The sequence below is a fragment of the Stenella coeruleoalba genome (genome assembly GCF_951394435.1).
Source record: "Stenella coeruleoalba genome assembly, chromosome: 11".
NCBI classification, from domain to species: domain Eukaryota; kingdom Metazoa; phylum Chordata; class Mammalia; order Artiodactyla; family Delphinidae; genus Stenella; species Stenella coeruleoalba.
Genome location: NC_137157.1, coordinates 87,585,018 through 87,612,616, shown reverse-complemented (window position 1 = coordinate 87,612,616; position 27,599 = coordinate 87,585,018). Strand labels below are relative to the sequence as shown.

Below are 27,599 nucleotides of genomic sequence, written 5' to 3'. Positions count from 1 at the left end.
TATGCTTGTTAAGTGAGTTGTCAGGGTGAGTTCTTCAGAGGTCTGTATTTTTTCTCCTTTGAATAGTCTTATTTTTTCAATGGCTTAACCTCCTGAGAACTGGTGTGCTCCATTTCTAGCTTGAAAAATTTTTGCTATTGTTGATTACTTAATCCTGTTTGAAGGTTCACCACCTCCTTTTGGCTTATTTTTAGCCAGAGACATGTTGAGATTTGATTTAGCTCGTGTGGGCCATAGGGTGTTAATATTTCCATGACTGAGTGTTAGCAGTGTGTTCACCAGGTACTGATACTTCCATTAGAGAAGGCAGTACTGTCAGAATACCAGAGACCAAGGGCTAAGGTCTGTAGTTCTTGGCAGATGGTTGCTGTTTTCTTGAACCCTGGTGCACAGGTACAACTATTCAACTGCTAATAATAAGCAGAAATTACCCAAGGAATTAGAAGGCAGTTCAAGGGAGGTATTCATTTAAAAATAGTAACTCTAAATTGGCATCAGAGGATTACATCAGAAGCTTAAATAAAAATTTGACAAGGTACCAGAACTTGCCATCCTACATGATGTGAAATTATTGTTTTGCAGGAAAAAGAGCAATACTTAATAGGCAGTGCCTTAGCTTTCAAAATCAGTTTCCTTGGAAAAATGTTCCACAAAAATGTTTGCACCAAACCACTATATTCTTTATTGTAGAGATTAATTAATGTATGATAAAGCCATTCTTAACTAGCATTGTAAGCAGGCAGAGTAGAATATGGAAAAGGTAGACAGTTATAACTTCCACATCTGACCAAGTAATCAAGTGATGGATGATGGTGTATCCTTTCTGTTTATTTATTGAGCAAAAATATGTGTACATGGAAATTGGCATGCAATGAATCAAAGAAGCCGAATAGGTCATAATGACTGTCTCTAAACAGTTTAGAGGGAAAGATTCAAACTGAAGATCACACAATATACTCTATACTATAATCAAAGTATTAAGTGCTGTATGCCCCCAAGGAAGAGAGAGGCAAATTCTCTCAAGGAAAGTAAGAAAAGTTTCACAAAGCAATTAAATTCTGACTTGAAACATTCATAGGAATTTCCTGAATGGAGAAAAGAGAAAATGGCATTCCAGGAAGAAAGACTAGCATGGTCACAGTTATGGAGGTTCAGAGAATAGTAATTTAATATAATATTAGAAGGGAATTGTACTGGGAGACAAGGTTGAAAAGAGTGGTTCAGTTTAGGTCGTTTGGGGCCTCATGAGTCAGGTAATTACTAGGAACTAACTTTACAGCAGCCCATGGAATTTTAAGAATGGGAGTCATACAATCAGATTTATTTTATACAGGGATAATTCTGTGAATTATCTTGAAGGGTGGACTGAAAAAAGAATAGAGTAAGAGCAAGGATATTAGATAGATGCAAGTATTGAAATAGTCTACTTGAAAAATAGTCTGGGCCTGATCAAGGCATCAGTAGAAATTTACAGAACAGATCTGAGAAACATTTCAGAGGAAAGTGAAAAAGAGAGAGGAAATAAGGAAGACTTGGAGCTTTCTGATTTGGGTAAATGATAAATAATTACATCATTAACCAAGACAAGAATTATAGAAGAAAGAGCAGATTTGGGTAGTGAAGTTGGATGCCATACTTCAAGGCCTTGAAGAGGAAATGGAGAAAAATAAATTGTGCCTCTTGGAATAGGATTGCTAGTAAAGGCAAGAAGATCACTAAAGTTGGAGGAGGTAAGAAAATGATTTTGATGTTTGGGGTTCATATGTTTGTTGAAATAAAAGAGCTTCAAGCATGTTTAAAAACTGAGATGAAAGATGCATGAAGGGAAGATCAGAAAACAGGGATGGGTGAACTGACAAAATGAGATGGTACCAACAGCCAACAACCTGGACCAAAAATGCAAATGGGAATTTTATCAAGGAGAGGAAGAGAGTAACTTGTTCCTCTCAGTTGGGAGGGAAGGAAAAATATGAATATGATTTTAGATAACTATGGATATGGAAGAGAAAAACGTGAAAGTTTCAGTATTCTCCGTGAAGGGAGAGTCAAGGTGATATACTAAAAATGAAAAACATAGACGTGCATAAACCCAAAGATATGTATCTTGCCTTTGTGTACTTTTGAAGAGTTTCTGGAGTTGCTTCCATATTTCATGGTTGGTAATATAAGTTTTGAAATCAAACATATCTGTCTCTGCCACTTATTACTTGAATGACCTTGGACAAGTTTTGGGAGTAATAAGCATCATGTACCTTGCAGGATAGAGTACTTATGAGAGCTTTCAGTACATGCTGCCAATCATTCTTATTGTCATTATCCTCTTCATCATAACTATACTTTTTTTTTTTTTTTTTTTTTTTTGCGATACGCAGGCCTCTCACTTTCGTGGCCTCTCCCGTTGCGGAGCACAGGCTCCGGACGTGCAGGCTCAGCGGCCATGGCTCGTGGGCCCAGCTGCTCCGCAGCACGTGAGATCTTCCCAGACCGGGGCACGAACCCATGTCCCCTGCATAGGCAGGTGGACTCTCAACCACTGCGCCACCAGGGAAGCCCCATAACTATACTTTTAAGAGAGTTCAGAGTTTTCAGATTTTTTTCAGTGCCACATTGTAAATATCAATAAATTCATGGGAACAATTTCATTTATAGTAAGCTTCAGTAAGCTTAAATTCACTTGTCAAAATGTATATGTTAAAAGTTAGCAACTTAATAAATATTTGACAATGGAATAATGACTTATAGCTTACTTATTAAGCTCTTTTACAGTATGTTATGTGATTCGGCCTATAAAACAATCTCTTTAATATTGTTACCAACATCTACAAATTCCATTTTACTGATCCCCATTTTACAGATGAAGAAATTGAAACCCAATTTGTCTATTCATTCACTCAATAGGTACTTATTGATGGCCTACTTATGCTTGGCCCTGAAGCAAGCATATTAAGCAAAAAGATACATAATCTTGCCTTTATGGAGTTGTAGTCTACTGGAGGTGGGGAGATATAGGCCACTACCAAATTATAAATGTAAAATAACAGGTGTTATAGCAGCTCTGAGTGAAAAGCACATGGTTCCATGATAACATAAAGGACCCAAATCTTTTCTCCAGAGTGGGAAAATTCTTCCCTGAGGAAGTTATGTTTGATTTCAGATCAAAGATGAGTGGGAATGAATTGGTGAAAAAGGAGAGTAAGAGAAGAGCTTCCTGGGAAGAGGGAATCTATGAAATGCGGAAACTGTGTTTAAGAAACGGGAAGAGAGCCAGTGTGCCTGGAATCCAGGGAAGGAGTGTGTGATATAAGATGAACAGATATGTTCAGATGGAACTAGAAGATCATGTTAAGGTCTTCTAAACAGGACCATGTTAAGCAACTTGGTCTTTATTCTGATAGCAACAGGAAGGCCATAAATGATTTTCAGTGAGAGAATATTTTGAATTGATCTTCATCTTTCAAAGATTCCTCTGGTTTCTGAGTGAAGCATGGATTTGGTGAGGGAAGCAAAAGTAGATGAGAGAAGATGAGATAGGGAGCTATAGAAGTAGTCCAGGTGTCAGAGAATGGCAAGTCAGCCTTAGAAGGTGGTGGTGGTGACATAATAAAATGAAGAGAATCAGAACATTTAGAAGTAAAAATGACAGGATTGAATGGGGAGGAGTAGTGAAAAAGAGGGGTATCAAGGATTACTTTTTAGGTTTCTGTCTTATGTAAATAGGAGGATAATAGAAGCATTCCCTAAGATGGGGCACACTGGGTGACAAACAGATTATAGAAGAACAAGAACACTGCAGTTCAGGGTTTGTATGTTGGCTTTGAGGTGTGCTTGAGATGACTGGTTGTGGTTCAACAAAGATATCTAAGCTAGAGACCCTGATCTGGAAATCATCCAGAGAAGAATGTGAATTAAGTCAAGGGTGCAGATAAATTTGTTTAGAGAGAGAAGGCATAAGATAAGAAGAACCTTTATATTTAGATTCAAAATCCCTATGTTTTTTCTTAACATCATGCTGCTTTTGCATGTAACGTCTAATGCATCCAAACACAAAATCTCTCCATTGTGCTTTCAATACACCACTTGCTTAAAATAGGACCTTTCTAAGCTTGTCTATAAGTAAAATCAAAATGCATTCATAAAGAGGAACAAAAGCAATAACTACTCTTTAACTTTAAATAATAATTTTAATTAATACCATGACTATATAGTTAATTCTCAATATCCATGCATAAGTCCATAGACTATCCATCAGGAAATGTCTGTACAGTTCCTATGTCCCTTTGGGCCTATGATTCATTCTTATTCCTTTTGGTTCATGACTAGACCAATGCCCCGATCCAAACAGACAAATTACACTGCTCACTATTATATGTCTCTTTGATCCATTTAGAATGAAATAAAATTAAAAATACACCCAAATTAGTCTTGTGTGTATCATGTAAGCATATATGATAATATCTAGTCAAAAGATTAGAAGGCCTTGCTAGAAAAACTGGCCTAGTATTCTGGATATTTGGAGTCTAGTTGCAGTGTCACCATGAATGACCTTAGGAAAACAGCTCAAACTCTCTGAGTTTCAGTTTCTTCATCTGTACAATCAGGAGGTTGAACCAGGTCTCCAAGTTTCCTTGAATTCTAATATTTTGTAATCATGTGAAAATTTTTGAAGGAACATGAGTTATTCAGTAGATAGAAGTTGACGATCATCTTAAAGAAGCCTTATTCACCATTTTTCCCAGAAAAAAATTTCTTCTGTCACGTCTGATTGTTTTTTGAAAATAGCAAAGATATTCATATTGACATTTTTCTTCCAAGTTGATGCTGAGTGTGTCATCAGACTCAAAACCTGTTGGAAAAACTGTTCTGTACTTCTGATAGTTTTCTAATTCTAACCTGACATTGGGGCTTTTAACTGTGAATAGCCTCATGGCATTATGCCTGAATTCTTAGTGTGTTTTCAGAAATCTGACATTTCTGTTACACTTAAATTTGACCTCAGATTTCTTTGCTTTTCAGTTTACTCCAAGCTGCTTTTTTTAAAGGTCACTTGTTACATTGCATTTGGCTTTCACCCATCACTTCAAAAGTTCTTTGAGTAAGGTATTGACCCTATATCGTTTTTCAAACTAGAAAAAGAAGAACAAAAGAGAAAATGAAAGAAAATAAGAAAAAAGTAGAAATGACAAAATAACAAGTCAAATGGAAAAAATTGAAAGATGTATTTTTCTGTTGAAATTTCACCTCACAATTCCACTGGTCCTGTTGAAGCTTGTCTGAATCCTTTGTGATATTCCTATAGGCCTCTGAGATGAGAGAAATTATAAATGTTTGAGGGAAAAGAGGGGGAATGACAATTCCCAAGTCAGATGACTGCAAAGCCAATTATTCATTCAGGGAAGACATAGGTTGATGTGTTGCTGTCTTAGAAACAGGGCACAAGTGCCGATTCCTTGACTTATGGCCCCACTACAATAACACATGCCAAAACTATGTTGTATATCCAAAGTTTTCAGAGTGATGTCTATAGTCCTAAGGATGTTTACAGCGATGTCACAGATCGAAATTATTTCCATAATAATTCTAAGATGTCATTTCTCTTTGTCACGCTCATTCACTCATGAGCGTAGGGTGGGATTTTCCATAGACTACATGACATGCGATATTGCAACAAAGTTAACACTGAAGCAGATAGAGAATTCAGTTGTCTTCCATTAAGCCAGACATTAGAGACAAAAATGTTAAACAGGATCATTCTTCTCACTAAATATTTTCTTTGTGAAAATATAGACATATTTCATAGATACATAGTGTTCATGTTAGCCAGTAATGGGTTTATTAATGTCATATAAAATGAATTGGTAAATACTTCTTAAATGTCCTGGTTTTATTTCTAATTGGTTATTATTGATAGACATAACTCACATAAACAAAAACTCTTTGGAATCTTCCATAATTTTTAAGAGTGTAAAAGGGTCCGGATACCAAAAAATAAATTGTAGAATTTTTATTGTACAGCAGATTCTAACCACTGGTCAGTTTCTGCTTCTACCTTGAGCCAAAAAATTACCTAAATACTTGGTACTCTTCCTTTCCTGCCCATGTAAAATTCAATTCCAACTTATTTCTCTGCTTGACTTTAAACTTTGTGTTTACCCTACATTGTTGGCAAAATACAGAGTTGATATTTCACTGAAGTTTCTTTGAAAAATGTTTATCTTGAAGTTGTTTTAATTTTACTTAATTTTTCACATTTTGAGGGGTTTTGCCACGTCTTAGATTCTTTCTGTCAACTTTTACAGTCAGTCTTCAAGGATTATTTTTTCTTTGTGTCCAAATGTCCTCATTGGACAGTAAGCTATTTTTAGGTAATTCCTTAACAATTACCATACACAGTTATATTTACCTTAGATATGGTATCTTGTCCTTTTAGAAATCCCAGGGATGCAATTGTTAGCTCAATTCGGAAGTAACTAAACCCTGAATATATAGAATCACTGCTCACGAAACTCATGTAAAACTGAATAGTAAGCCAGTCTTGATGTTTTTGCTTTTGACCACAATTGTTTTTTTGCTCCTCTATTCAGAGATGCTTGGGAAACTAAATTAGATAGTGTAAAGTTACTTAAATGGACATTTAAAAAATTATGAATAACCTTAAATAAGTGATTATTTCACTGGACTTTTCTTATGCCTAATTTTTTAAAATTTCATAATAAATGAAAATTTGTTTCACCTTACATAATCTCCTCCCCAACAAGTAATGGAATTTTACTGATCTTGTATCCTTTTAATACCTCAAAACAGATAGATCTCCATTTATTACATTTTAAATTATTTTCTTATTGATTATAAGGAAGTTTCTTATAAATATAAACAAGGACCTAATTGACATAAGCCTGGTGAATCTTCTAACGGGACTTTCGTTTATTCCCCAGACTCAAGGTGTTATGTCCATGCCTACAGTAATTAGTAATCCCAAGGTTAGCAGGGTCACTAGAGAGTGACTCTGGTTTATTATCGGTAAAAATTATACTTATTTTTCAAGCAAATCAGGTCATTGGAAAGTACAACAACCTAGCTTGTTGAAAATTCAAAATAGGTTGCGTTCTTCTGATACATGTGACATTTCAGTTTGTAAATATCACAGCACAGTCAGAGAACTAATGTGGGTAGCCCTCACCTCATTGAGGAGCGAGTTACTGAGCATGAAATGCCAACAACTATATCCCCAAAGATTAAATAGTTTCAGACAACATCACAGGAAAGAAATGCCAGGATTTGTGGAACATGTTTGTCCATTGATCTGTGGGTAAGTTCATGGCCCTGAAAAGGTATTAAGCATAAATTCTCCAGAGGCACAGATCTCTATTTGGGCCTATCATGTTATTCTCAATCAACTACAAGATATGAGGCTTGTTCTTTTACTCAACAATGTGCACTCTTAAAAGGACATATGATTTGGATCTTTTTTCTAGTGGTAATATATTTGCAATTATTAATATATTTTCATAGTTAATTGAATGAGACTTGCTTTAAAAATTATTACTTTTTTAGTAACCAATAGCACTTTCATATAGAAAACTTGAAAACCTAAGCATAAAAAAGAAAACTAAAGTCATCCATGACATTTCCATCCAGAAATTTGGTATTCATATTTTGATCCTTCCTTTTCCATCTTTCTTGTTAAGCATATGGAAAAATGCACGCATTTTTCTAAATGGTATGATACTGCACAAATTGCACAATTTTTTCAAAATATTCTCATATTATTAAATCTTATTTTAATATTTTAATGACAGCATGTATTTTATCATATGGTCATAGCACATTTAACTTAACTGCTTATTTTTAGATATTTATATTATTTCCAATTTTGTTTGCATACATATATCCTCACACACACCTTTGATTATTTTCTTAGGAAAAATTCCCAAAGTAGAATTGCTAGATCCAGGAGTAAGCACATTTTAAAGATTCTTTTTAAATACATGTTCCCGTATATTGCCAGCAATATATGAAAGAGCCCATTTCCCAGGAACTTCACCAACACTGCCAGCGTCTCTTTTAATGTGGCCAACTCTTCCTAAAATAGTCAAATTCAAGTTATATTTGGATATGTTTTAATGTCGTTAGGTCTTAGCCACATCTCAATATGTCTTGTGGTTCATTTCTTGGCAATTTCTCTTCCAATTTCTTCCTGAACTTCAAGCAACAGTAATGAATAAAAAGAGACATTCCTTTCTATGAAGGTGCAAAAACATTCTTCCCAGCATTTGCACATGTTAATACAATATATAATTTTCCTTTTGGACTATACTATACAAATATTACTAGATTTTTGTTCTCCTATTCCTGAGGAGCCTGAAAAAAAAAGAAAATAAACCCTTCTTTTCCATTACCTTCAGATTTGTTTTTCTCTTACTGTTTGAGAGGAAAAAAAAATCTGGAATTTGTATGAGTGGTGTTTGTGGAATTAAGCCTATTGCTACCAATGTAAATTATCTCAGAGCACAAGAAATAAGATGGGCTCCATAGTATGATTTTCTTCATTATTATCTTCATGGCCAATGCATTTTTATTAATCACTCAACATGTATGGAGCATGGTGCTAAATTCTAGAAATAAAAAAAAGGAGATAGAACAATCTTTATCTTCAGTTTATATATTCACTAGCTGAGGAATGAAGACACATATATATAAAATGATAAATCCTAATACACAGTAGCATATCCTAATTGCCCAGTGGATTTAACCACTCAAGGCCCTTGGAGTTCAGAGAAGTGATTGCTAAAGATTGGCATAGTGGCCTTCAAGGGGATTTGATCCACATTTTGAAGGAGGACTAAGACTTTAAGAAGAGAAGGGAGGGTGTTCCAAGCAGAGGTTACAGTACTCACAAAGGTGAGAATGAGCGTAGCATTTTCAAAATAAAAATAACATACAATGAGCCAGAGCAGTTTATTCAGTATTACAGTAGTAGAAAGATCTGGAGTGTTCAGCCAGCCTTGAATATCTAAATGAATAGTATGGGCCTGAGAGATCCTTTGAAAACAGAAAACCATTTAATGGTTTATGAGAAATGAACTTACAAAATAATACAGGAAATTTTATAAGGTATTGCTATGACAAATGCTAATACCAGCATGAGATAATTATGGACTAGCATAGACAGTTGCAGAAGAAATTGAAACAAGTGTAGATGCTAGAGCCATTGGGATAGAAAAATCAACAGAACTTGGCAACTGATGAGATATAAAGAAAAGAGACTACTAGGAATTCCACAAATATATTCAGTTATGCTTGGACTAGGGATATAAATGATTGAGCCTATCCTCAACCATGTGTATAGAATCCCATAGAGAAGGGTGTGATGAACTTAACAGGGGGCTAGAAAGTGGCTGGGACAGCTTCACTGGTAAATTGATGCTTGAGCTTTGACTTCAAGGATGAATAGAATTTCACCAGATGGAAAGGGGGAAAAATTAAATGAAGAGGGCAAAGAGGGAGAAAATATAACCATTAAAATTTAAGACCTACATGACTGGAGAAAGGTGATAACACAGACTGCAAGACAGAAGTCTGATAGTAGAGATGTTTTAGGTGGAATGATAATTAATTCAGTTTAGACATTTCTCAAATATGTGGAGAGTGTCCACCTATCTAGAGGCAATGCAGACACATATATGAATGAAACAGGCAGAATTTTTCTGCTTTCAGAGTGTTTACCTTCTAGTGTTTGGAAATAAATACATAATTACCAATATAATGTTCACCAAAGGTTTTTGTTTTGTTGTGATGTTTGTTTTCTATTTTTCCTTCTTGTCATTCACACCAATAAGATAAAATAGGCACACAGGAAAGCATGGATGACTAGTATCAGACCTAAGTCATCACTTAGGCAACAAAATATACCAACTAACTATTCCCTCTAAGACTTCAAACTGTCCTCCAACTGACCTTGACATCTACAAGCCACAGACAAATGGTTTAATAATTGAGAATAATAAGTTAGTCAATCACATTTCATTAGGGGAAAATAAAGTCTTAGTGTGCTAAAACAAGCTGACCTTCTTCCAGCTTTGCATTTTTATTACACCATTCTACTCTCCATCTGAGCTTAATGCTATGCTAAGATCTTCTGACCTTAGCGGTACTTCTTGAGATGTGCCTGGACTACATTCTCACTAGATCTTATTGCTTGAATGTTCATAGGGAGAAAATTATTGGAAAAGTATTTGCAGGTCAGAAATAAGGGTTTTGGATGACTAACCTTGGAAGTGAAATTCTTGTTGCAATTAAAATGCTCAATTTAAATGAACAAAAAATATGTAAACTGTTTAAGCAGTGCATTTCAAACTGCTATCAAGGACAGTTGGGAGATACTGAGTAATGCCATTTTTTCCTTTACACTGTAGCTGCATAGTATTCATTTCACCCTTCAGTAACCTGACATGTTGAAAAAGACTGGGCCTCGGAGACTTTAAAGTTTTCTGACCTCCACAGTATTGAGAGCCAGTCTTTAGAGCTCTCACCTGACTGGTTGAAAAGCATTTTGTTTGTTCCCATACAAAAGGATTTGGGGACTTTGTTCATTCATGTCTTTGTTTTTAAGTAAATTACTATAAAAAGTTTCCTTCAAGTTTTAAATTATACATACTAATTTTTTAAGACTTGTTTAAAATTAATTGGTCTTATCAATACCCTTGTTATATCTACTAATCTACATACTAAGTATGGTGTCAAAGTTGTATCTAGGCACTTCCCAGGAGCTAGAGATAATTGAATCTACTTCTACTGATGGAGCAAGAGAATGGCAATCAGAGGAGCCCATCGGAGGAGCACAGTCGTCCCTCAGTATCCTCAGGAGATTAGTTCCAGGACCTCTGCAGATACCAAAATGCAGAAGCTTAAGTCCCTTACTTAAAATGATGTAGTACAGTCAACCCTATGTACCCACAGATGAGCAACCTGCCAATATGAAGAGCGACTACATGGTTTCAAATGCTAACTAAATTTAATTCAGTAACAAACTTTTATTGTGTCTGATTGGTGCTAAATCTTACAACAGGCATTTGCAGTCCAAAAATGAGTAAGGCATAGTTACCCTCAGGAACTTAACAGTCTAGTAAGATTTAGCTGTATTAAGTTATTTGTGCTTATTTATTGTAAGATACTTTAGATTTCTGGTTTTCATTATCATCTGGCCAAAACTCATTTAAATATACCATATCTCATTTTTAATCATATATGCCATCAGGTCTCCAGCTGGTAATAATTTACTTAAATATATGGCTAAATAATAAGCAAAAATTTTCATATATTTTAGAAAATATCTTTTATATTCTGTAGTCCACATTTTATAGGCAGGAAAGCTGTCAGGGATCTGAAAGTCAAAACAACTTTCTACTGCAGTTCATAGGAGAGTACAGACTATGAAAAAAGAATGATTATTTGGTGCTAATGAACAACTTAATTGATTGTGAGATTATTTATCTAATGCATTGGAGGTGAAATTAATTCTCTCTTTTCTTGATATTTCTCATGCATTATTTTATACTGTTAACAGCTTAATAGATATATTTACTTTGTATTAGTTTTCCAGATCAAGAAATCCGTAAAGTTGCAGTTCAACAGTTAGACAACCTCTTGAATGATGAACTACTGGAATATCTTCCACAGCTAGTTCAGGTAAGAACAGCAAAGTTGCCAAGGGACTCCAGGATTTTAACCAATAATTCTCTAAAACAGTTCCCAGTGAATCAACAATAGACTACATAAAAGTGATAATTGCAATTTGGCCAGCCAGGGGGCTAAAAAATTATAGCTTATATGTCAATATGGGTACTGCAGACATTCTCTAGCCAAAATTGGTTACAGTTACAAAAAAGGTATATAAAAGCCAAAAGGGAAAATTTTTAGAAAATGACTTCACTTATTAATTAGAACAGGAAAAAAATAGAAATGCTTGTGATGAAATACTTGTATCCAACTGTATATATAAAACAATAAAAAATTAACCAAATAAATATTATGTAGAAAATAGTCATTTACTAGGCATCTGCTCATAATATTTTTCTTGCTTTTCCCATATTCTAATATTAATTGTAGATTTTATAAAAGTAGTTTCTAATAACCAAATTCTGCTGCCAGATAGTACACTTTTATGACATCAAATATCACAATATTGGAGTAATTTTGGAAAATAATATAAATTTATCTAGAAATATGATCAAGGATGGATTTAGTCTGAATATGTTGAAATATAAACAATTACACAAATGGTCATGTATTGATATATGATTGAATATCCAAAATATAAGCAATGATTTGTTTTCTAAGTTAACTGTATACTGAATGCTGAATAGGCCTAAAATAGTGGTCTTTATGTTTTTCTTTTGTCTTGCTTTTTAACACAGGTATTTTCTTATCTGAAATGTCAGGTTGTAGTTACAAGCTATTTTAAATGCCAGGTGCCTCAGGTTTTGAATTTAAGACAGGAGACCCTAAGACTGAAGTGGGGAGCTTCTATGAATAGACTTGAATACCATGTTACTTTACAAACAGAATATGCACTTCTCTAAAGGCCTCCTAAAGAGAGAGCTGGTTTAGAAATATATATACCATAGAGTTGCTTCTGCCACTCCTTATAGTTGTGACTTCCCTAGGCTTGCCAGGATAGTGTAGTGAAAATGAAGATTAATGCAACTTGCAGGAACACTATTCATCTCATGCCTCATGAATATGGGCAACCTGCTATATCTAACCCAACTCAAAAAAGTAAGTTTTTACAACAGTTTATATAGATTAAATCCATTTGAAGACCCCAATCTGAATCAATAACACTTGGCACCAGGAATGTCGCTGAGAGCCATATGCCTGTAAATGCAAATTCGTAGACAAGATGCACAAAGGATCCAACATAGCAAATACACAGAGATAAAGATGAGTAGCGTTGCAGCTATTCCCTAATTAAAAATGATGATTATAAACTCATGTGAGATGGAAAGAAATCTAAAATGTGACTGGAAAATAAATGAAAGTTGGAAAGAATTTTCAAAACATTCATTGTGGGGTTTGCCCTTACACTTCAGTGCTCCACCCTGACATTAAAACTTTCCAAGACATGGGAGGCCTTCAAGATGGTGGAAGAGTAAGACGTAGAGATCACCTTCCTCCCCACAAATACATCAGAAATACATCTACATGGGGAACAACTCCTACAGAACACCTAATGAACGCTGGCAGAAGTCATGAGACTTCCCAAAAGGCAAGAAACTGGGTAGGGCCAAAGAAAAAAGAAAAAACAGGGACAAAAGAATATGGATGGGACCTGCACCTATGGAAGGGAGCTGTGAAGGAGGAAAAGATTCCACACACTAGGAAGCCCCTTCACTGGCAGAGACGGGATGTGGCAGGAGGGAAGCTTCAGAGCCATGGAGGAGAGCGCAGCCACAGGGGTGTGAAAGGCAAAGTGGAGAGATTCCTGCCCAGAGGATCGGTACTGACCAGCACTCACCAGCCTGAGAGGCTTGTCTGCTCACCTTCTGGGGCAGGCGGGGCTGGGAGCTGAGGCTCAGGCTTGGGAGGTTGGATCCCAGGGAGAGGACTGGGGCTGTCTGCGTGAACACAGTGTGAAGGGGGCTAGTGCACCACAGCTAGCCGGGAGGGAGTCCGGGGGAAAGTCCGGAACTGCTGAAGAGGCTAGAGACCACTGTTTCGGGGTGCATGAGGAGAGGGGATTCAGAGCACCGCCTAAACAAGCTCCAGAGACGGTCGCGAGCCGTAGCTATTTGTGCGGACACCAGAGACTGACATGAAACACTAAGGCTGCTGCTGCAGCCACCAAGAAGCCTGTGTGCAAACACAGGTCACTATCCACACCTCCCCTCCCAGGAGCCTGTGCAACCTGCCACTGCCAGGGTCCTGTGATCCAGGGACAACTTCCCTGGAGAACACATGGAGCCTCAGGCTGGTGCAACATCACACTGGCCTCTGACGTCGCAGGCTCCCCCCGCATTCCATACCCCTCCCTCCCTCCAGCCTGAGTGAGCCAGAGCCCCTGAATCAGCTGCTCCTTTAACCCCGTCCTGTCTGAGCAAAGAACAGATGCCCTCAGGCGACCTACATGCAGAGGCGGGGCTAAATCCAAAGCTGAACCCCAGGAGCTGTGCGAACAAAGAAGAGAAAGGGAAATCTCTCCTGGAAGCCTCAGGAGCAGCAGATTAAATCACCACAATCAACTTGATGTACACTGCATCTCTGGACTGCCTGAAGAGACAACGAATCATCCCAGAATTGTGGTGGTGGACTATGGGAACAGCAATATATATATTTTTTTCCTTATTCTCTTTTTGTGAGTGTTTATGTGTATGCTACTTTGTGTGATTTTGTCTGTATAGCTTTGCTTTTACCATTTGTCCTAGGGTTCTGTCTGTCCTTTATTTTTTTTAATTACTTTATAATTTTTTTATTTTAAAAAATTAATTTTTATTTGGTACTTTAATAAATTTATTTTATTATATTTTTTTTTCTTTCTTTTTTTCTCCCTTTTCTTCTGAGCCGTTTGGCTGACAGGGTCTTGGTGCTCTGGCCAGCTGTCAGCCATGTGCCTCTAAGGTGGGAGAGCAGAGTTCAGTACATTGGTCCACCAGAGACCTCCCGGCTCCACATAATATCAAATCGTGAAAGCTCTCCCAGAGATCTCCATCTCAACGCCAAGACCCAGCTCCACTCAACGACCAGCAAACTACAGTGCTGGAAAACCTATGCCAAAAAACTAGCAAGACAGGAACACAACCCCACCCATTAGCAGAGAGGCTGCCTAAAATCAGAATAAGGTCACAGACACCCCAAAACACACCATCGGATGCAAGCCTGCCCACCAGAAAGACAAGATCCAGCCTCATCCACCAGAACACAGGCACTAGTCCCCTCCACCAGGAAGCCTATATGATCCACTGAACCAACCTTAGCCACTGGGGACAGATATCAAAAACAAGGGGAACTACAGACCTGCAGCCTCTGAAAAGGAGACCCCAAACACAGTAAGTTAAGCACAATGACAAGATAGAGAAACACACAGCAGATGAAGGAGCAAGGTAAAAACCCTCCAGACCAAACAAATGAAGAGCAAATATGCAGTCTATGTGAAAAAGAATTCAGAATAATGATAGTAAAGATGATCCAAAATCTTGGAAATAGAATGGAGAAAATACAAGAAACGTTTAACAAGGACCTATAACAACTAAAGAGAAAACAAACAATGATGAACAACACAATAAATGAAAATAAAAGTTCTCTAGAAGGAATCAATAGAAGAATAACTGAGGCAGAAGAACAGATAAGTGACTGGGAAGATGAAATAGTGGAAATAACTACTGCAGAGCAGAATAAAGAAAAAAGAATGAAAAGAATTGAGGACAGTCTCAGAGACTTCTGGGACAACATTAAACACATGAACATTCCAAGTATAGGGGTCCCAGAAGCAGAAGAGAAAAAGGGACTGAGAAAATATTTGAAGAGATTACAGTTGAAAAATTCCCTAATATGGAAAGGAAATAATTAATCAAGTCCAGGGAGCACAGAGAGTCCCATACAGGATAAATCCAAGGAGAAACATGCCAAGACACATATTAATTACACTATCAAAAATTAAATGCAGGGGCTCCCCTCTTCCCTGGTGGTGCAGTGGTTGAGAGTCTGCCTGCCGATGCAGAGGACACGGGTTCATGCCCCGGTCTGGGAAGATCCCACATGCCGCGGAGTGGCTGGGCCTGTGAGCCATGGCCACTGCGCCTGTGCGTTCGGAGCCTGTACTCCGCAACGGGAGAGGCCACAACGGTGAGAGTCCCACGTACCGCAAAAAAAAAAAAAAAAAAAAAAATTAAATGCAAAGAAAAAATATTAAAAGCAAAAGCAGCAAGGGAAAAACAACAAATGACATACAAGGGAATCCACATAAGGTTAACAGTTGGTCTTTCAGGAGAAACTCTGCAAGCCAGAATGGAGTGGCAGGAAATATTTAAAGTGATGAAAGGGAAAAACCTACAACCAAGATTACTCTCCCAGCAAGGATCTCATTCAGATTTGATAGAGAAATTAAAACCTTTACAGAGAAGCAAAAGCTAAGAGAATTCATACCACCACACCAGCTTTACAACAAATGCTAAAGGAACTTCTCTAGTCAAGAAACACAAGAGAAGGAAAAGATCTACAATAAAAAACCTAAAACAATTATGATAATGGTAATAGGAAAATACATATCGATAATTACCTTAAATGTAAATGGATAAAATGCTCCAACCAAAAGACACAGACTGGCTGAATGGATACAAAAACAAGACCCATATTTATGCTGTCTACAAGAGACACACTGAAGACCTAGGGACACAAACAGACTGAAAGTGAGGAATGGAAAAAGATATTCCATGCCAATGGAAACCAAAGAAAGCTGGAGTAGCAATTCTCATATCAAACAAAATAGGCTTTAAAATAAAGGCTATTACAAGAGACAAAGAGGGACTCTACATAATGATCAAAGGATCAATCCAAGAAGAAGATATAACAACTGTAAATATTTATGCACCCAACATAGGAGCACCTCAATACCTAAGTCAAATGCTAACAGCCATAAAAGGGGAAATCGACAGTAACACAATACTAGTAGGGGGCTTTAACACCCAACTTTCACCAATGAAGAGATCATCCAAAATGAACATAAAAAAGGAAACACAAGCTTTAAATGATACACTTAACAAGATGGAATTAATTGATATTTATAGGACATTCCATCTCAAAACGACAGAGTACACTTTTTTCTCAAGTGCTCATGGAACAGTCTCCAGGATAGATCATATCTTGGGTCACAAATCAAACCTTGGTAAGTTTAAGAAAATTGAAATCGTATCAAGTATCTTTTCTGACCACAACGCTATGAGACTAGATATCAATTACAGGAAAAAAAAATCTATAAAAATTACCAACACATGGAGGCCAAACAATACACTACTTAATAACCAAGAGATCATTGAACAAACCTAAGAGGAAATCATAAAATACCCAGAAACAAATGACAATGAAAACACGATGACACCAAACCTATGGGATGCAGCAAAAGCAGTTCTAAGAGGGAAGTTTATAGCAATACAGTCATACCTCAAGAAACAAGAAACATCTCAAATAAACAAGCTAACCTTACACCTAAAGCAATTAGAGAAAGAAGAAGAAAAAAACCGCAAAGTTAGCAGAAGGAAAGAAGTCATAAAGATCAGGTCAGAAAGAAATGATAAAGAAATGAAGGAAACAATAGCAAAGATCAATAAAACTAAAAGCTGGTTCTTTGAGAAGATAATTGAAATTGAAAAACTATTAGCCAGACTCATCAAGAATAAAAAGGAGAAGACTCAAATCAACAGAATTAGAAATGAAAAAGGAGAAGTAACAACTGACACTGCAAAAATACAAAGGATCATGAGAGATTACTACAAGCAACTATATGCCAATAAAATGGACAACCTGGAAATAATGGACAAATTCTTAGAAAAGCACAACCTTCTGAGACTGAACCAGGAAGAAATAGAAAATATAAATAGACCAATCACAAGCACTGAAATTGAGACTGTGATTAAAAATCTTCCAACAAACAAAAGCCCAGGACCAGATGGCTTCATAAGCGAATTCTATCAAACATTTAGAGAACAGCTAACACCTATCCTTCTCAAACTCTTCCAAAGTATAGCAGAGGGAGGAACACTCCCAAACTCATTCTACGAGGCCACCATCACCCTGATACCAAAACCAGACAAGGATGTCACAAAGAAAGAAAACTACAGGCCAATATCACTGATGAACATAGATGCAAAAATCCTCAACAAAATACTAGCAAACAGAATCCAACAGCACATTAAAAGCATCACACACCATGATCAATTGGAGTTTATCCCAGGAATGCAAGAATTCTTCAATATATGCAAATCAATAAATGTGATACACCATATTAACAAATTGAAGGAGAAAGATCATATGATCATCTCAATAGATGAAGAAAAAGCTTTTGACAAAATTCAACACCCTTTATGACAAAAACCCTCCAGAGTGTAGATATAGAGGGAATTTACCTCAACACAATAAAGGCCATATATTACAAACTGATAGCCAACATCATTCTCAATGGTGAAAAACTGAAACCATTTTCACAAAGATCAGGAACAAGACAAGGTTGCCCACTCTCACCACTCTTATTCAACATAGTTTTGGAAGTTTTAGCCACAGCCATCAGAGAAGAAAAAGAAATAAAGGAATCCAAATCGGAAAAGAAGTAAAACTCTCACTGTTTGCAGATGACTTGATACTATACATAGAGAGTCCTAAACACTCTACCAGAAACCTACTAGAGCTAATCAATGAATTTTGTAAAGTAGCAGGAAACAAAATGCACAGAAATCTCTTGCATTCCTGTACCCTAATGATGAAAACTCTGAAAGAGAAATTAAGGAATCACTCCCATTTACCATTGCAACAAAAATAATAAAATACCTAGGAATAAACCTACCTAAGGAGACAAAAGACCTGTATGCAGAAAACTATAAGATACTGATGACAGATATTAAAGGTGATACAAAGAGATGGAGAGACATACCATGTTTTTGGATTGGAAGAATCAACATTGTGAAAATTACTCCACTACCCAAGTAATCTACAGGTTCAATGCAATCCCTATCAAACTACCAATGGAATTTTTCACATAACTAGAACAAAGAATTTCACAATTTGCGTGGAAACACCAAAACCCCACATAGCCAAAGCAATCTTGTGAAAGAAAAACGGAGCTGGAGGAATCAGGCTTCTGGACTTCAGACTATACAAAAAGCTGCAGTAATCAAGACAGTATGGTACTGGCACAAAAACAGAAATATAGGTCAATGGAACAGGATAGAAAGCCCAGAGATATACCCACGCACATGTGGTCAGCTTACCTTTGATAAAAGAGGCAAGAATATACAATGGAGAAAAGATTGCCTCTTCAATAAGTGGTGCTGGGAAAACTGGACAGCTACATGTAAAAGAATGAAATTAGATCACTCCCTAACACCATACACAAAAATAAACTCAAAATGGATTAAAGACCTAAATGTAAGTCCAGACACAATAAAACTCTTAGAGAAAACAGAGGCAGAACACTCTATGACATAAATCACAGCAAGATCCTTTTTGACCCATCTCCCAGAGAAATGGAAATAAAAACAAAAATAAATAAATGAGACCTAATGAAACTTAAAATCTTTTGCACAGGAAAGGAAACCGTAAATGAAACGAAAAGACAACCCTCAGCATGGGAAAAAATATTTGCGTTGAAGCAACTGACAAAGGATTAATCTCCAAAATTTACAAGCAGCTCATGCAGCTCAATATCAAAAAAACAAACAACCTAATCCAAACATGGGCAGAAGACCCAAACAGACATTTCTCCAAAGAAGATGTACAGATTGCCAACAAACACATGAAAGAATGCTCAGCATCACTAATCATTAGAGAAATGCAAATCAAAACTACAATGAGGTATCATCTCACACCAATCAGAATGGCCATCATCAAAAAATCTACAAACGATAAATGCCTGGGAGGGTGTGGAGAAAAGAGAACCCTATTCACTGTTGGTGGGAATGTAAGTTGATACAGCCACTATGGAGGACAGTATGGAGGTTCCTTAAAAAACTAAAAATAGAACTACCATACAACTCAGCAATACCACTACTGGGCATATACCCTGAGAAAACCAGAATTCTAAAAGAGTTATGTACCACAGTGTTCACTGCAGCTCTGTTTACAGTAGCCACGACATGGAAGCAACCTAGTGTCAATCGACAGATGAATGGATAAAGAAGGTGTGGCACATATATACAATGGAATGTTTCTCAGCCATAAAAAGAAACAAAATTGAGTTGTTTGTAGTGAGGATGGACCTAGAGTCTGTTGTACAGAGTGAAGTAAGACAGAAAGAGAAAAACAAATACCATATGCTAACACATATATATGGAATCTAAAAAAAAAAAAAAAAAAGGTCTGATGAACCTAGTGACAGGACAGCAGTAAAGACGTAGAGAATGGACTTGAGGACAGGGGAAGGGGAAGGGGAAGCTGGGACGAAGTGAGAGGGTGACATGGACTTATACATACTACCAAATATAAAATAGATAGCTAGTGGGAATCAGCCGCATAGCACAGGGAGATCAGCTCAGTGCTTTGTGATCACCTAGAGGGGTGGGATAAGGAGGGTGGGAGGGAGACGCATGAGGGAGGAGATATGGGTATATATGTATATGTATAGTTGATTCACTTTGTTATAAAGCAAAAACTAATACACCATTGTAAAGCAATTATACTCCAATAAAGATGTTAAAAAAAATACTTTCCAAGACATAATCAAATCCTACCCTGCTGATTATTTTCTGGAATCATGTTATTTTTGTTATGCATTCTTTTATTAGAATTAAACAGGCTATATTAAAGAGCAATAAGAATGGACTTTAAGACCATAATGAAAACAGAATGTATGGCTTATAGCTAGAAATCAAATAAGATACAGACCCAGAGGTACTGCAAACCACAAGCTGTAACAATGCAGGTAGGTTTCAAGAAGAGAGTTCAAAATAATGCAGTATGCACCAAAAATATTGCCTACCTCCTAGATGATGAGGCAGGATGCAGGTGGAAATTGTAGCAGTAGACAGGGTGAGCAGGGAGTTTGGAAGCAAGGATGGCAATTCAAGATCAATAAGTAGTTACTGGGTTCAGAAAGAAATCACAGGGAAATCTGAAAAGAAAGCTAAAAGACAAGCACGGAAGTAAATTCTGAGACATCTCTCCTGGTCATATGCTCATAGGATATGTTCACTATAAGGGCATGAACACAACCCATGGTCTAGTCAGTCCAGTATTAGCATGTAAATTAAAGAAGCCCACAACTGCAGTTTAAGACAACACACATTATGGTCTTTATATATTCAGACAACATTCAGAGATTATGCAAATTTTCTGAAATCATCTTTGACATTCTCATTTGGGAATTCATAAATGTTCCCATCCTTGAGGATGGTTAGCATACTGAGGTGTTTCTTCAGGTGTGCGTTAAATGAATGTTGTACCCACTTTTTTCTGCTGTCTATACTGTGATATAAAACCTGGCTTAAACTCTGTGTGTGTGTGTGTGTGTGTGTGTGTGTGTGTGAGTGGGAGAGAGAGAGAGAGAGAGAGAGAGAGAGAGAGAGAGAGAGAGAGACTTAAATGGCTTACTGGGCAACAAACCATAGAAGCTTTGCTTCTCAAGCAGGAATAAGCATTTTTAGGAAGATAGGAAGAAAACCTGACTTTCATTTTCACAACTTATTCAGATTCCTGAGATGATGGGGGCCCAGATACTTACTGATTGCCGATGATGAAGTCCCTATAGAGTGTGGGTGGAGGTCTGAATTAGGTCCCAAAGGAGATCAAAGGTTGCTTTTGATGACTGTGTTTCCCACCAGGTTGGGTATACTAGAAAACATTAGAAAGTTGTTCCCAGTGCAGATGAAGGCATGGGAGATTTGGGGATGGGTGAATTATGGTGGGAACAGTCAGCTTTGAAACCTATAAGGAAAGCTTCAAAGCCTTCAGATTAATACTCAGTTGGTGATTTCAGTTAAGGCTTTGAGTGTGTATTAATTTCATCTCCAAAAGAAGGGAAACATCTACTGCTTAATAATGCCATTTTTATATCCAAGACACTGTTCATGATATTATTTTTTGTGCCAAGATTCTCTTCCTAGGCATGGTTGAACTCCACCAACAACCTGCTCCTATTTATTATCCTGTGATACTAAAGCAAAAATAAGGAAAGGAAGCAGACTACACACCCCCAATTGTGTGTTGTGTGTATGCTCTGTTATTAGCTATACACCAGCTAATAAAGCTATCAAATATAAACATTTTGTTAAAACATTGATGCTGTTTTCCCTGTCTTTCTCAAGACTCTTAGATCCCTTTGTATTTGCTATAATTTTGTTACTGAGGAAAAAAAAAAAGGAAACTAATTGTATCTCTTATTTCAGGCTGTCAAGTTTGAATGGAACCTTGAAAGTCCTCTAGTGCAACTTCTGTTACACCGCTCACTGCAAAGCATCCAGATTGCCCATCGTCTTCACTGGTAAGATTAACCAAAATAGGTTAGAATACCTTTTTTTATTGTCAACTTTTCTCTGTGGGGCAGCTTTCCCTTGTAATTGATACAAACTTCCACTTAAAATTCAGCCAAATTTGAGTCTTTGTCAAGGTTATTTTTATTTATGAGTATAATTTAACTGTTATCATCTTCAAAATCTTCCTTTCGTACCATTGCTGCTCTTTAAACCAACCAGAATTTTAAATCTGGATGATACCTTTCCTATAGCTTTAAATCACAAGGTCTACGTGTGATCATGTCTACTTGCTTAATATTTCAATATAAAATCTAGTTATAAGACTGTGTATGTTTTGGAAGAATGTATGCTTTAAAAGAAATTTCTGTACAATATTAGTTATAAACAGTGGGGTCTAAAGACCAATATGTGCTCTTTAAGTTAAAAATTCCTACAGCACTAAACTTTTCCCAAAGCATAAATTTTGAATATTATTAGTGGAGAAGTCAGACTTATTTAAGAGATACCAGAATTCCTCATCATAACCTGCTCCTGATCCTACTGAACAAGTTATTCTTTGGATGCTGTTCTCCCTACTTTTATTATAACATTGTAAATTCACACAAAAATTTTAGCAATTACAGATGTCAGTGACCTAAGGATGAAATTGAATCTATCCTTTGTCCTCACATATGTATAACAAGCATCATTTATTGGCTTCAATTGCTAGTGGAGAACTTTAATAAGAAAAAAAGGAAGTCAATATCATTTTTGAATATCATGTTTTTCTGCTTCAAAAAACATTACTCGTGTTGACATCACTCTTCCCATGAAAATGACTCAAGGATTTCATAGCAAAATAGAAATACAAGGAATTGTCAAGCACTAATATTTGACTTGCTGCTGAATTTCATTTCAAATTCCTAATAGAAATGCTAGGGCATTTTCCTCTAGTATGTCAGTATAATTAGGCATCAGATATATTGGCAAACAGTGGGCCTTTCACTAAATAGACTCTTATCCAGCTCTGAATTGAGTCTTATTTCCTACCATTTTTCGATCAACTACTTTGGTGGGAAGTTAAGTGGATACACTTGTTGGTGTTTCACTGTCATAATAAAGCTAGAACTCCATTAACCCCAATGTTTATTTCCCTTAAAACTTCACTTTTTTTCACTTTTCACTTTTTTAACATATGTTTATTCAAATGAAGGCATATTAAAAAATAACATGACCACCTAACAATCTTGATATAAAATATTTGAACCAAAACATAATATAAAATATATAAAGTAAAAAAGCATATAGAAAGATAATTTTAAAAAAATAGAATAAAATATTAAGGACTTATCCTAACACATTGATTGTTATAATACTAATTCTAGAGCCACCTTAGTAAGTTCTTCATCTGCTAAAAGGGTGTGAAAAGTGGAGTAATTTGAAAGACAGCAATGAGTGCAAAGTTGTCAATCAATGTCATATTTGCAGATTCACAATAAATACAATAATGTCACTGTTTCCAAAGAAGTTAGGAGCAAAGACTTTCTAAGTAGGGTTCTCACCCTTATAAAAAAGAGAAAAACCAATAACAAAGCCCATTTCTCTTCTCACTGATTTAAGAGAGTAAGTTAGAAGGGCTAGAAAAGAATATAAGTTATAAATGGACTGCTTGTTTCTGAATGCTTAATTTGTGAAAATATGGAAAAGGAAAAGGAAAACGTGGAGGGAAGTATTTAATTACCCACATTCTTTTAAAACTTAAATAAAAATTAAGAATCAGGCAAAATATCGTAAGCATCAAAGAGCATTACATATATTTAGAATATATCTTGGAGTTAAAAAATAATAGCTGCTGGTGCATAGCATCATATTTAGGGGACATTTGTTTGTAGAATATTGATTTTTTGTGTGTAGAATATTGAGTTAAAACTTTAGAGATGCAGCTCAGACCCTGCATGATACACTTAAAAATATTCTCAATATATCTTTCCTTAAAAAACAAAACAACAACAACAAAAGCCAATACCCTGTAATTTTAAAAAAAGATAGAGATCCATCAGACATCAGTTTAATGATTTTTCTCCACTCGGGTGAGCTCCTGCTTCCTCATATTCAGCATGTTCAACACTGAACGCAGCAACTTACCCTGCTCACTCAGGTCTTGGAGGCTTTTCTGGATCTTCCCCATTTCTCACGAATATGCCCAGTTGTTTACCAAGCCCTATAATCCTATACCTCCTAAATAGCTCTCCCTGCATCCACTGCTTCCACCTGTCACTGCCACTGATCAGAATGTTGCCTCATCAGATACTGAGTTATGAATAAACAGGCTTGCACAGAAACCATCTTGACTACTTGCCATCACTGTGGGTAGCCGTCCTGAAAAGGGAAATTGACTTGGAGTTACTGTTGGAAGGGTGATGTAGGATGAGTATCCCCTATTTTTCATGAAAAGGGAGTTAACAATAAGCTTTGGATTGGGAAGGTTTAAAAGCTTTCAATCACAATTTGCACCCTAAAAGGTGACTGTAAATGAGTACAGTAGCATTTGGAGTTCACAACTAGGAGGCCCCTCCCCCATCATATAACAATTTTAGAAACTTAAACTCAGTGCCCCTTTCCGTTTTGAATAAGAAACAAACAGCTGTCACTAGCTGGTAGTGAGATATTGGGTTGAATGGGGCTCCCCAAAAGATATACCTACATCTTAACTCCAGGAACCTGTAACTAAGACCTTATTCGGAAAAAGGGTATTTGAAGATGTAATTAAATTTAAAATCTTGAGATTAAATCATCCTTTATTATCAGGGTGGGTCCTAAATCCAATGACAAGTGTCCTTATAAGAGACAGAGGAGAAGATGCACACAAACAGAAAAGGCCATGTGGAGATGGAGTCAATACAGCCCAGAGCCAAGGATTGTCCAGGGTCACCAGAAGCTGGAAGAGGCAAGGAAGGATTTTCCCCTAGAGCCTTGAAAGGGAGTACAACCTATCTTGATTTCAAACTTCTGGTGTCCCGAACTGTGAGATTAATTTCTATTGTTTAAGCCATCAGTTAGTATTAATTTGTTATGGCAGCCACAGGAAATATACAGCAAGGAAAGGACTTTATGAAGGTCTCTGACTAGATTGACTCTGATGTCACATCATGCAGGAAGCTTTCCTTGACCCTCTCCCCAGCCACTGTCCAGGGCTGATTGAGTATTGCTCCCATGTTGTATCCCAGAGTATACTCTATATGACTCAGCAGATGTCGTGTCACACAACCTTAACACTTCTATTCCCTGTCTGCGTCCACTCCTGGTCCATATAGTGGCTAATGAGAGCAATCATGTCATACTCATCAGCATACTAATCACACCAATGTCTGGAACTCAAGAGGTGCTGAAAAAAATGTTTTTAAAATCACGAAACCATAGAAATTTCTCTAAGGCTGTCAATATTTTCACATGCTTGGAATTCAGTGCATTCTCAAAGGCACTGTTAGTGCTCTAGCCAAATCCCCTTTACCTGGCTGGTGGACCCATCTTGCAGTTTCAGTGAATATTGACTGCCAACTGACAACTGCCTCTTCTCTGGAGAGTTGTTCTCTGCTAACATAGCTACCTGGTCTGGGAAGTGGGAAATCTTTAAGGTACAATTTACATTCCAGAACCTCCCCAGGGATGAATCAAAGCTAGATGACCTCTTGGTTAACTCCTTCCCCTCCCCTACAATGCTTCTCTTACTTCCTTAAAGGTTTCTTTCCTAAAGAGCACTCCTTCAGTAAATCACATACACCTTAATTCCTGTCTCATAGTGTGTTCTAGGGAAGCTTACCTAAGATAAGCATTTCTTTATTGAAGAAAAAGAATTGAAATATGTGTTTTTTAAAAATCGGAGCATCAGTATGCTAGGGATGTGTCACAAATGGAACAGCAGTATTGCAGTCTTTCATACTCCTAACACTAGTTTGATTGAATGAGCTCCAAGAGAACCATTTTGAATCGAAATCTGTATAAATTGTTTTTTAAGGCCTATCCTACAAAACTCTGAAAGCATTCCCTTCAAAGTGTGGGGTTAACCTGAGATGAAACACACACTTGCAAACTCTCTAAGTGCAGCAATTTTTTTCTGTTTTATTCACTGATATAGCACAAAGACCTAGGGCAGTACTTGGCACTTGATAAATATTAAATAAATTTTTACTGAATGAATGAATAGGACAAAGTTGCCCAACTGGGTACATGCAGACTTGTGACATAAGAGGGCTGTTTGAGCAGTCAGTGTGTCTTGATGCCAAACAGATTTGGCATGACTAGAATGATGTCAGGACATTGGCCCAGTCAGGTACAAGGCAATGCATATCACTAGTGAAGTCAAAACTGGATTGGAGGGGGCTTCCCTGGTAGCGCAGTGGTTGAGAGTCCGCCTGCCAATGCAGGGGACACAGGTTCGTGCCCCAGTCTGGGAAGATCCCACATGCCGTGGAGCAGCTGGGCCCATGAGCCATGGCCGCTGAGCCTGTGCGTCCGGAGCCCGTGCTCCGCAACGGGAGAGGCCACAACAGTGAGAGGCCCACGTACCGCAAAAAAAAAAAAAAAAAAAAAAAAAAAACTGGATTGGAGGGAGAATGTGAGCAGAAGTCAGGGACTAACCTGAGTCAGGAATTAAGGCATGAAAAACAAGCTGGGGCAATGTCTGCTGGACCAGTTGGGAGAACCATGGAGTAAATTAAGGCCATGGTGTCTCTGGGATCACGAGGACTTTCCAAGGTGGCTCATGGTATTAAAGGACTACATGAGCTTTAATATACTATGCATAAAATTGAGATGTTGCAAAATCTGCCCATTCATTTTCTCAACAATCTAAACTTATCTTGAATTTTGGGGCAATTTCTCAAATCAGGGACTACTCTAAATAAAGCAAAATAATGTGGAAATTTTGCATCATATGATTTGAGGTCCTATGTTCCCCTCACCCCCTCTCCTAAATATGTCTCCCCAGTGTCTGAAATTCTCTCATTAGCAAGTCACTCCTTTAGGTTAACATTGTTCCCTCCCAGAATTTCTCTTCTCATGTAAAAAGTATATATATTCAGAACATAATGCTTATGATGAATTAGTTTATCATTTGTTCATTTATGTGACAAATGTTGAGATGTTAGACATTGTTGAACTATTAAGGATATGGGAATAGAATCTAAAAAAGAGTGGATATATGTATATGTATAACTGATTCACTTTGCTGTACAGCAGAAACTAGCACAACAGTTTAAAGCAATTATACTCCAATAAAAATTAATTTTAAACAAAAGGATAGACTAGAATGGTCCTCGTCTAAAGAAGCTCACAAGCTAACAACACATTAGCATCCAGGCAGCAGGAAAAAGCCCACAGGCTGTGTGGCAGGGACAGAGTAGAAGGAGTAAGCTGACAACAGATTCTGTCCATTTTACAGTTTTGCCCATG

General features: G+C 37.0%; 1 protein-coding gene across 1 annotated transcript in view; it reads left to right on the top strand.

Moving 5' to 3' along the window:
- The window catches only part of PIK3C2G (phosphatidylinositol-4-phosphate 3-kinase catalytic subunit type 2 gamma), a 390,888-nt gene that overhangs the window by 161,548 nt on the left and 201,741 nt on the right, over positions 1-27,599 (top strand). The window contains exons 17-18 of the mRNA XM_079938052.1: positions 11,592-11,685; positions 22,083-22,177. Of these exons, the coding sequence (XP_079794178.1) occupies positions 11,592-11,685; positions 22,083-22,177 (189 nt within the window). The remainder of the gene's footprint in view (positions 1-11,591; positions 11,686-22,082; positions 22,178-27,599) is intronic.